General features: G+C 45.3%; 1 protein-coding gene across 1 annotated transcript; it reads left to right on the top strand.

Moving 5' to 3' along the window:
- Positions 1 to 6,485: 6,485 nt before the first annotated feature.
- Positions 6,486 to 8,090, top strand: LOC146191935 (uncharacterized). Its single transcript, XM_084600010.1, has 2 exons — positions 6,486 to 6,803; positions 7,185 to 8,090. Exons 1-2 carry the CDS (start codon positions 6,746 to 6,748, stop codon positions 7,721 to 7,723), a joined length of 597 nt encoding a protein of 198 aa, XP_084456136.1. The 5' UTR covers positions 6,486 to 6,745; the 3' UTR covers positions 7,724 to 8,090.
- The last annotated feature ends 3,557 nt before the right edge of the window (positions 8,091 to 11,647 follow it).

The following is an 11,647-nucleotide window of genomic DNA, read 5'->3' as shown; positions in this document are numbered from 1 at the left end:
ATCTTTGCAAACCAAGCGTCAGTGCCCCGAATATATTGTTCCAAGACAAACTAACTGACTGATTGCTAACCGCTCGCTACAGTCGAAAGTGTTGTCATCTTAGACTAAGACTATTAGCACCTCGCAGTAGGATTCTTATTCCCATCAGTGTAAGGCATTTAAAAGTCGTCTCGTCCGTGCATTAGACAAGCACAACAGTTCTAGAAGGCAGTGAAATCTTTGCTGCTCAGTGTAAGAGGGACTGAGCGTCTTTCGTCTCGATTTACCTATATGTTTGGCGCCCTTTGGTCTGTTCCTACATGACGTCCATTGATCGCTAAGTATTTCTGTTAACTTCTGTTTTGCACTTGAGAGGTCATAGGCCTTCATTCTTGGAGGCCCATTCGTGGTCCACACTTATTTATCCCTCACCTGTTTCTGTCATGAACAATGACGCATCATTATCTGAAAGGAGATCAGCGAACAGACAAAGGAAAAGAAAACTATGGCTTCTTCAGAAAGAGCGAGTTTCAGGTATGCTTTAAAAAATGAATGCTCAATCAGAGGATCCTAAAGTCGGCAACAAGTGTCCGCGGAACAACGGAAGTCAGACCTCGCGACAAGAGCTTGGGTTTGTAGGACCAACGCTCGTCTCCACGCCATAGCTACCAAACCGCATGGGCTTTCTGTCCTGCTGCACTTTTACCTACAGTAACAAAATTTTGCATGTCTTAATTTCTCAGCATTGTGTCGGCGCACGTTCATTCGGGTAAACCATATGCTAATCATCGAGGCTGAAAGTTGTAGACAAACAAAATTGGTGACTGGTCCGGGGAAATTGCAATAACGACTGCTCGGGGGTTTACATTTGGTGGTGAATAGTATTGATGCGTCACTGGAGTTTTCCTGAGACCCGGACAAGGTGGAGAAGAATGTACCTTGCGCCGCAACTGTCGCCGCTGCCGAGGCATTAACGTTTTTGTATGCAAAAGTACGTCCCGCATCACTGATACTAGTTAAAGTAAAGGTGAATATCATTCCAGTCGTCACATCATTTCCCGATTTGCCTCTCTTGTTCGGGACTTCTGTGTAAAGAAGCGGTCGATTATAATTTTCAAGTCGTTCACTGCCGTGCTATCTAGAAGGCTGCCTGCGACTTGGGCGTCGGTATCGCGGCGCACCTTCTTTGCATTGGCGTAGCTGTTCAAATAACCAAGGCGATGAACCGGAGAAAAATATGCTTCTGCCCCACGCGCACAACCCTTGGCACTGCGCCCAGTATAGGCTACCTCAACGCGAAATAAAGTAGGCGTCGTTTCCAAAAATGCAGGTGTGTCGTGTCATCAAACAGGAACGGTGTCTTCATGCATTTTGCGCGACCATGAAATGAATTATTCTTACTTTTTCCGTGCTATGTCGACATTTTCGAGACACCATTCTCCCCCCCCCCCCTTTCTTTCTTTCTTCTTACAGAAAATTTACTTTTTTTTGGCCCCATCGTACAAAAAATTTACTTTTTTTGGCCACCATCGTCCCTGGAACAGATTTGAAGGTTTAGAAAGAGATCTTTACGCATGAGGAAATTTATTTTGTTTATTCATTTATTTTTTTCGCACATCTGCATAGAGTGCCGGTATCACTGTTTCAAAGAGTATCATTTTCATTTGAAATAACTGCCTGAGGCTTGTACCTGAAGTGCGCCTCTCCTAGAGACGGACAGCGAAACCAAAGTGGAGGCGACGACAGCAACTTTGCCGCCGGCGCGTGTAATGTTCTTCTGATTTCTTTTTTAATTATTGCCTGAAACACCCTGTCATGAGGGGCCTCGCTGTAGAGAGACGACCAAGTGACGCCGGCTTGTGTCACTGCAAACAAAGAATATTTATGTGGTTGAGATGATGTAACTTGATCAAGATCGTGTGTGAAAGAAATTTTAAGCCTGGTGGATTGAAGAATTAACACTGCTTCTTGGGCTAGTTGGTGCATACTTCAATTGGTGAAATAATTTGCGCCGAATCATACACACCACACGCGTCTTCTTTCATGTGTGTATGGTTCGGCGCGATTGTTGCACCAATTGAAAAAAAAAATAGATTGAAGAACTAATACTAAAGTAGAGAAACGATCGTGATTTTAAAGTACATTAGATTACATAGATTTTTCACCATCGCATTTATTCGTACTGCCTTTTAACGAAGATTCGAATGCAGACAAAAATTGCCGGTACTTGCACTTAGCAATCGTTGCTTACTTTATAGGGAATCCGAATGAAATACAATGAAATAAGTGGGCTTATACTTTCCCGTTCAATATTCCCTGTCTCTTTGCACCTCTCTAATTACCCTTTTCCAGTGGCAAATAAATGGGGTAGCCTCAACGTTGTGCATTTTCCAGTCTCGAAACTCCTCTTGAGGAATGAAGAGGTTGATCAAGCTGTGCTCTCAAACTGCATGGCGAAAAGGGAATCAGAATAAAAAAACTGTGCTGCCACTAGACAAATAAAACACGTCGGTGCTCCCTTGTCACTATCTCGATCATTTTGTTGGCCTCTGGCAACGAGGACCCTACTTACACGCAGGATAGGCCGATGATGTGGTGGCGTATTCAATGAAAATGCCATCAGCGACTGCGAGAAAATGATGGTCGCAAAGCAGGAACGTAAATTACGGCAATAATACAATGCGAGAAAAGAACATTAGGTGCGATATAAAAAGTGCAACGGTTTTGGAAAAAACAGAAGCATCTCACAATTTTTTAGTAGCTCTAGAACAGTAGTCCAAAAAATTAGAGCGGCTTGTCGACGGCGTTTTCTCTACGCGAGACATTCTGCCAACTGGGCCCTATTTACGACGTTTGTATTCTAGAAGGAGATGGTATAATAACATATAAGCTCGCGCTCTCAGCTATGTTTACTTCTTTCCTTTTTAAGCTAAACTTTTATTTACTCGGTTTAGATTACGCTTTTTTACTTTCTTTTTTATTTCGGTTTCAACACAAAGCAGCTTGTACTCATTTTCTAGGCTACGTCGTTGACCTTCCAGCAAATGTGTAGCGACACACCAAGGGAACATAAAAAAAATGGGAGGATAAAATACCAGCACCCTGTGAGTCTACCACAGGGAAGACTCACAGGACGTGGCAGCCTCTATGTTGGAATTTTCAAAGGTTCTCTTCTAGGCACATTGGAACTTTTTTTCTGCATTCGTCCCAAAATTCAGTTTGGTACACGAACTTGCAGTCTGCTCAGAAAACGGCCACTGTCTGTAACTTTACTCTTGGCATGCTTTAATTTTCCTTTTTTTCTACATAACCTGGCAGTGCGGAAAATCTTTTGAGAGAGTTGCGTGAAAGCGGATATACTCGCTGCTATGGCCGTGCCTAAACCGGAATCTAGCCCTGATTAATAACGAAAACGAACAAGATAAAAAAATACAGAAGATATTGTTGCGGACGAGCAAGGGAGATAAATCGGGCAGTGGCGCGGGCAGGAGCCCTCGCGCTAGGCCCGCCAACAATTCATTAAAATGTCATCTCACAGTCATCGAACATCTTCTCTCTGTTCTCTGTTCGGTTTTCATCGGCTTGCCGCTTCGTAACATTTGGTTGGAGGTGTAGGCTATGTCATTATCCTCCCTTATCCTGGTCCGGAGCTTCGGCGCCCTGCGACTTCTTACGCCATCGGCTGAAGGTTAGGAAGCATCGCATAGCTGGTCCCCAGCCTGACAGACCCAGCAAGACTTTGCCGTTCCTCCGCCTCGTCCCCACACCCCGACCACAAGACACGATGAATGAGAGACTGACCTGAGACGCTACACATGACCACAAGACAGGAGAGAACCGAACGACCATATGTGACCCCACTGATCAGACGTGCCGACCAGACCCCACGACCCAAGATGCGCTATTTTGAAGGCATCCTCCCATACCATGCGGTGCGTGCCTTGACCTCCGCCATCAGGTCGTGGCATGTGCGGCCCGAAAATTTCCTGGAACAAGGTTCATCGCACAGAATCGGCTCAAAAGAAGTGATAGTTGGAACGCCACACTCATTGTCGCGAAGCCAGCGCGACTTTCCTTCCCTCGCGTCATCGAGAGTGAGAGAGACCCAACCCCCTCACCCTATCTACTCTCGCAGCGAGCGTGCTCGAGAAACAGGAGCGCCACTACCCGGCTGCGTAGCCGCTCCGTGTCTCTTCGTAGTGTGCTCTATATTTTTGACAAAGTCTGTACCTGTCGTTCCGGAGTTAGATGCGTTCGAAATAAGTAGTACCATTGCTAGCTTGTTGCCCTTCACCCATGCCGAAATAATATTTCAGGTTTGGTTATTGGCATTATAGCATAGGGTATGTTTTAGGCAATCAATACGAGCAAGGAGTCCGAGTTTTCTAACGCAGGCCTACCACTTGGGCGAAGTTATTTTCTTCGTTACTTTAATACAGCGCATCTGACATGGATTTGGTGTGCCTTTCCTACTCTCTCTTTGGGCGCCTATAAGCCTTTCCTATGAAACAACGCCTGAACACGGGACTATGAAGTTGAAAACGCGACGCACGGCGCTGAATTTGCAACTGCATTTATTGGAAACAATACACTGCTTTATGAAGCCAGGCATCAAGCATTCGCGAATGTGCTTTGTCAGTAACACAATTGTGATGTAGATACAGAAAACAATTTTCATATCCGCACGTGTGATGATCGTTTTTCTTCCCTGTTTAACATGTCTATTTCCATAGAATGTGAAGCTACTGATTGCTGGCTGACAGCTTCCATTCGCAAGATTTGATGTGCCTCGCCTACCTATCTTGTGCTACGATCATTATGAATGAACAAAACGTCGGTGTCGACACGAGGAACGGAATACTGTGACTCTCGAGACATTGATTAGCCAAGTTTATTGAACATTTCTCTAAAGAATTTTGATCCTCCAAACACCGTACATTAAGACACTGGCCTTTCTCTAGCCAATGTACGAAGAGCCACAGGACAGAGGAATCTGGTAGACTACTGGATTCGGTAAAATCGTCCCCGGAATAAACTTTCCCTGAGAAACGTTCCTGGAAAAAAATGTCCCTATTTGCGAAGTAGGAAAAATGCCCCCCCCCCCCCCCCCCCCCTACAGGGACTGAAGCCTTGCGCTATAGGATGTAGGCTGGATTCCCCGTGGTGAGCTCCAATGATTACAGCGGTTTCACCTGTCTGCTTGAAATTGACCGCGAACATTGAACTGATGCGGGAATTTATAAAAATAAAAATATTGGCAGCGGTTATGCAGTGACATCGCCTCATCTTTGCCTTGTTTGCGGGTAAAAGGAGCGCTTACAACTGGCTAATTTACCGGACCAGAATTTCAAAGCGATACTTTAGGGCTTTAGGGTGGCATGGTGCACTACAGGTTCAGCACTGTCTTGCTTACACCACCATCGCCCTTATCACCATTACACCATTATCAGAAGATCGGTTGAAACACGTCATCAGAAGGTCTGGGAGGTAATTCTAGTTAAATCTTCTGCTTTGGACACTTCCCCGAGACTACCACACACCGATCCTCTTGTACCTTTCTCATGTGGCAGTATTACCAAGCTGATCATACCGGTCTTATGATTGCTTAACGAGCTGCAGAGCTTGGAACCACGCGAAGTATAAAAAGTCAGATGGCTTTCTCACTATGTTTTTACGCAGCTCTTGTAAACATCTCGGGCACCCAAAAAACGCATCTTCCACAAGATGATTACTTCTAAGAGCCAAGAAAAAATGGCATAAAATGTGTATATTTTTTTCATGTGAGTTCCGGAATAAATCATTTTAATGGCCAGGTTTTGCCCCAGGAACGTTATTTCGTAGTTGCCGTTGCTTCAGAGGCCGTTGCTTCAGGGGCCGTTGCTTCCAGGTTTTTTTACCCACACCCGGAAGACCACACTAAACTTGCACGGCACGAAATTCTTTTCATAAATAATTTTACAACCTGTTTTCTTGCAAATTCCATCTTTCTTTATTTGTAATATTGCTGCAACCTTGCTACCTTATTAAAAGCTGAGAACGCAACGTTGACACCATACGGCCCCAAGTTTCTTATATCTGTTTAAAAGGGAATGAACGTATGGCATCAAAGCTATAATTTTGCTGTGTCTCTTTCATCTGGACTGGCGCGTATTAGCTGTAAGTTTATGTGCGTTAAAGGTCTGCTAAATGATTATAGCAAAGGAAAATCACATGTGTAGTGTTCATACTGTGCCCATGCATCTATCAACCTTGTCACCCCTTCCCCTCAGTATCTTGCTAGCTTTCAGAATCTAAGAAGCTGGCTAGGACTCGTATCTTATCGCTACACGTGGTAACTTTCATCTAGACTTTCCGGTCGATCTAACCACGCAATTTCACTTATCTCTCAAGCTGGATCTCCCTTCTGTCCATACAAGTAAACAGTTGTCCTTCTAGCTTTCGCATTTCTGTAAATTTTATGCATTCCACGCATTACTGCAGCTATTGTGACAGCATGCCGTTGCCATGCCATTGTCGCATTAGGGCAATGACATCTTCCCAGACTTCTCTGTGCGTTCTAGAATTTTCCGAAATTCACCTACAGGGGAGGGGGGAGAGGCTTCTGGTGAGGTGCTAGACATGTCCTCCTTTCCACAACAACAACCAATCGTATGACAATACCGGTTACTTGTGATACCATATGCATCTTATATAAGAAGCTTAACATCTTTTCGGTTAGCATTTTCAGTTAACACACATCCAGTGCTCTGCCTGGTTTGCTGCGAAAATGCATACACCAATTGTTCTCCTCTCAGTGCTGCTGCTTCGCCTGGCAACCGCCAGTGGTGAGATAATTTTCGTCCTTCTCTTGCTGTTTTTTGCGTAGTTTGTTATTATTATAAGCCTAATTTCTTCACAACAAAATTTCGTCTAGAAAAGAAACGAACGTGCTTTATTTCAAACTTTTCTCGGTCTTTTTCCTAATATGGGCGTACTTTAACGACGAGAGACTTATATCGTACATTGTTCATATCGCCATGTGTGATCTCTTTTGTCTATATTTATTTCACTGGTAATCTGGACACGTTGCTTTTGTTCGAGGTAGTGAATGTTATTTTCAGGATAAACAGTGTCATTATTCTTGCCCTGTTGCCTAATTTTATGTTCTGCAATTCTGAGGAATTTCGCCATCGACCGCATCTTTTTATTCTATCTTGTCTCTCCAGCCTATGACGTGTTCTTTAACCTGAGTTCAGAGCTGCCGCTGGATGTTGCACAAACTGGCCGATCCCTGCCCGTGTCCCTCCTACCTGTGGCGTTAGCCATGGCGGGGCCTGCGCTTGCCTTGGCACTTGGAGCGCTGAAACCCGTCCTTCTGGCTCTAGGACTGCTCTACCTGTCCTTGTTCGTGCTCGCTTTCATCCCCGTTGTCGGCGACCTAATGGAAGCGAGCTTCCGCACCCTTCACTCGTCTTTCACGGATGCCGCAACTACTGGCTTCGTAGACGATATGTTGAGCGCGTCCGGGCTGGATAAGGAAGTGTGCCGTACGCGTGCGGTCTGCGAAATCACGGAAGAAGCCGTGCGCAAGTACCCCACCATGGCCGCCATGCTGCGATCTTTGACCGGGGCCGTCCAGGCTCAAGGCAGCAACGAGAGCGTCCTCAAGGGTCTTCTCGGAGGACTGTCGGGGTTAGGCTGCGAATCACTGTATTCGATGTGCACGCACTCAGTTTTTGAAAAGTTTTTCAAGAGTATTCCATAAATATTGAAATTTATAGATTATTGCTTTTATTAATAAACAACTTATATATTTCTATTTCCTTATATACCGTTTTGCCATGCTTCAGCGGAATAGACTGAGTCCTGCACAACTAATTCTTCTGGGTTTGATCGCTGTTTTTGTGTTTAGATGAAACCAACATCGGAGTTGACGCGTTGTGGAAATTTAAATAAATAGGGTAAACATCATTATTACTACTTATGCAAAAGAAAAAGGTAGAGACGTACTTATCAGAGCGGCTGCCAGTCAAGCTGAAACACTGGCGTGATTTTTTCATGCCAATCAGACCGCAGTGTTTCTTAGGCACCGATCATGACGGGAACGATATCAAGCTCCTTCGAGTACGCGTTTTCACAGGAAGTACTATGGAACGCCAAAGATTGAGGCCGAGCGCAGTGACATGTTTAACCTGGCTCGGGCTAGACTTTCTGCTGCGGCTGACACAGTGTAATCACATCGCAGATCTGTTGTATACCCGAGAGCAATATAAAACTAATTCAGTGACGTGTATTTGAGAAGTGTATTAAGGAATCCGTCAGAGCAGAGAAGTAAACTGTAAGCGGCAACGCTGATGCCGTTTTTACATACGCTGATGTTGCTGTTCGCAAGTAGTTAGTTTTGGCAACGCAGCGCCGCTTTACATATTAAAATAAGAATGTAGGCTACTTGAACCAGTCCATCATGTTTTTGCTCTGAATGCGAGAAAATAGGTCGAAACCCACAGCCCTAAACAGGCTCAGCTCGTGCCACGGCAGACGCCGCAGCAGCACGGCAGAGTGGCTAAACCCTCCAACATGGCGTCACTAGGCGCGATTCGCCGAAGATCCGATAGATGGCAGGATTTTGTATAAGGTGTATAGTCGGCGTCATCAGGAACTGAAAAAAATACTGCAGCTCTTTTGCGAAAAAAAGGGTGGATGAGTCACGTTACTAGGCGTCTATGGAAAGAAAAAAAGCCGCCTTATCAAAGGGGGGCATATTGCGTATCCGCAGATAGTTTTCAGCAAAGACCTTTCAGTTCCGTGCGTGCATTCGATTTTCTAGTTTCGGACTTCTTGCTGACGGGTCTTTGCTTCCGCTCGGGCAGCAGGCATCGTAATGGTCACAATCTTGCAAGCTACGTCCATCGTTTGCTTTTAGCAGGCGATGTCATCCATCAGTCACCACGAAACAGTTCTTTAGGAGTGACGGCGTGCGCATGTTTATCTTTTGGCGTGCTTGTAATATAAGATAGGTAACAGAGGCGGTAATCAATCGATGCTCTTCGCGAACGGAGCACGCCATGCAAGAATACGAAGCATTTTACACACGTTTTGCGGTGTTTGCCTGCCATTGCTGCTCTGGCAGTTCTTTCAATTCGGGGCAAGCTCACTTCGCTAAAAAGCAGACGAAAGCATTTGCAACAGCATTTACAACAAGCGTTAGCTTCTCCAGCATACAGCAGTTCCCCTGGGACGTTTCAGGCCTACGTGCTGAAAATATCGCGAAAAATATAAAATTTGGACAGCACGAACAAACATCTGCGCTCGGGACTCTGGACGCTCCCATTTATAACGAAATTCGAGATACGAAAGAAAATATGTAATATTCAAACGTCTTTCAGCTGCTTAGAGACCAGCTACGGAGTTTGTGTCAATATTTAACGCATGACATCGTCTGCAGGAACATGACAAGTACTCATAATGCGCTCGCAGTCAGACTTAGTATGGGCGCTGGCTCGGACCTATACTAGTGGGCGGAGCTTCGGCGCTACCCGAAAAAATCGAACGCCGGACAACTGTTACAAAATAATAAGGGACTGTCCTAGACTTAACATCGAATGTACCCATTAATGCAGTTACCGTTGATGATCGCCGCATAGGCGATAATCACCACTTAGGCTATTAAACGGCTACCGTCATAGCTGTGGTGATAATGCTGACGACGACAGCGTGGCTGTTGAGACCACGAGAACCATTTGAGCCGCAGAAGCGTGTCATTTGATATCAGCTGATTGCTATGGCAACGACACTTTCCAAGTATGTTTTTTTTTTTACTTCCATGACGTTTATCCGCTACATCAAACCTGACGCTGCAATCAGCGACCCGGTTCAAAGAAATGGGGCTGCCACTTTTTCTGATCAGTTAAGTCCAGTGCATGGCCCGTGTTGTGCCTTACGGGTTAACCTCCCTGCCTCTCCACTTCATCTTCCTCCTCCTCCTCCTCCCTGCCTGATTATATTTAACGTTGCTTAAATAGGGATTTAATTTCTAAGCAGCCATCTCGGCGAGGGGCAGGAGGACATGATATAAGAAGACTGGTGGGTGGTAACAACATCACATCAAAGGGGAGCAGCGACCAGATGAGTTCAGGAGAGGGAAGAGGGGATTAGAGGATTATAGATGTCTGCATGCCCTGAAAATGTCTGTGTTTGGGCGCATGTGCTGTGACAAAATGGCGTGATTAATTTTTGTTGCCTGAATTTGACACATAGTATTACAACAAACGAAATGAACAAAAAGTACACAGAACAATATTTACATGCAACACCATCGTGATCAGCCGGCATGGGTCTTACGTCATCACATATAAATTTCACGCATTCACCACAAAGGCTCTAGTCTTGAGAGCCATTCGAGAGGTTTCGCAGCAGCTTTCTGCATTGCCAAAAGCTTGTCTTTTCCCAAAAATAAATTCGGGCTCGTCCAGCGTCTTCATCACAATGACAACCAGCCATTCTCGAGCGCCGTATACAATGAAGGCCCATGAGCATTATTAAATCAAATGAAACCCCATCCAAACATTCAACACATAAGTACCTTGCATCATATGGGTCTAGCGGAAATTTTTCATTAGCATTTTTTTGTAAAACATCACAAAAATAAACCTCTTTTCGAAAGGGCAAAAAACCAACAACATTTTTTTCTAGCTTCGTGCATATTAAACAGTGCGAATACCATTGTATAAATATTCCGGCAGGGCTCCGGTGTGCAACCTACAAAAAAAAAGGTTTTTGTTCCCGGTGAGACCTGAATTCGTTCTACCCTCTTTAAACCATCCCTGCCGGGGCCTCCACTGTACAAGGCCCTGTACAAGGGCACTGGGAACACAATCTCTCACAACACACAGTGCAATTTCTTTCGTTTTACTGTTGATAGATAATCGCTTGAAAACTGCGCCGAAAGAAACCTCCCACTTGCTACAAATGCATGATAGCTGCAAGCTGAGCTGATCTGGAAAGACTGGGAGAAGGCGAACGGTACGCCAGAACAAAATATTGGAATCTGTATTAGAAACGCTAGTGATAACTGTAGTGAGAGTGACAGCGACATAATAAAAAGAAAGGTGATAGAGCTAAGCTTCAGGGCTTCGCCCATTAGGAAGCCCGAACTGACTGGTATTCTGTGGCGGAAAGGTCTTGATGGTAAGAAGGCTACGAACCGGCCGCCCCATGATTGAACACTTCAATGCAGGCAACAAAGACGGATGGTTTGCAGTCTGTATGCAGCTCTTTCCCACCGGAACGGGTCAACGCCCTCTCGAAAACAGTACACGCTGTTCGGTTGCTAAACACAATGCAAATAAGCGTAAACGCATTGCGATAGCCGTGGTCGCGCAGCCTTCGGGTATCGTTTCTCGATTAGAGAAGGGTTTGATTGAGCCTGTGAAGCTGCGCATGAAAACCAAAGCCCGCCTCCCCTCGCCACCTTCTTGCGACTGCGGTTTAGCATTGCGATCTGAAGATCAGCGAATAGAGGGAGGGCAGGGGGGGGGGGGGGTGCGGAATAAAGGGAAGAGCCCTCGGTGTTGACTCGTGGAAATCCGAAGCGGAAGCAAAAAACTTCTCGCCTGCAATGCTGTTTATGCCAACAAGAGCTTGTGTTTTTTTTTTTTTTTGCTTTTTTGTTGCAATAGCGCCATTACTT

Source organism: Amblyomma maculatum, chromosome 4 (genome assembly GCF_055883805.1).
Source record: "Amblyomma maculatum isolate TAMU_Amacu chromosome 4, ASM5588380v1, whole genome shotgun sequence".
Taxonomy (NCBI): Eukaryota; Metazoa; Arthropoda; class Arachnida; order Ixodida; family Ixodidae; genus Amblyomma; species Amblyomma maculatum.
The sequence above is the reverse complement of the archived record's forward strand: the minus strand, read 5'-3'. Positions and strand labels throughout refer to the sequence as shown.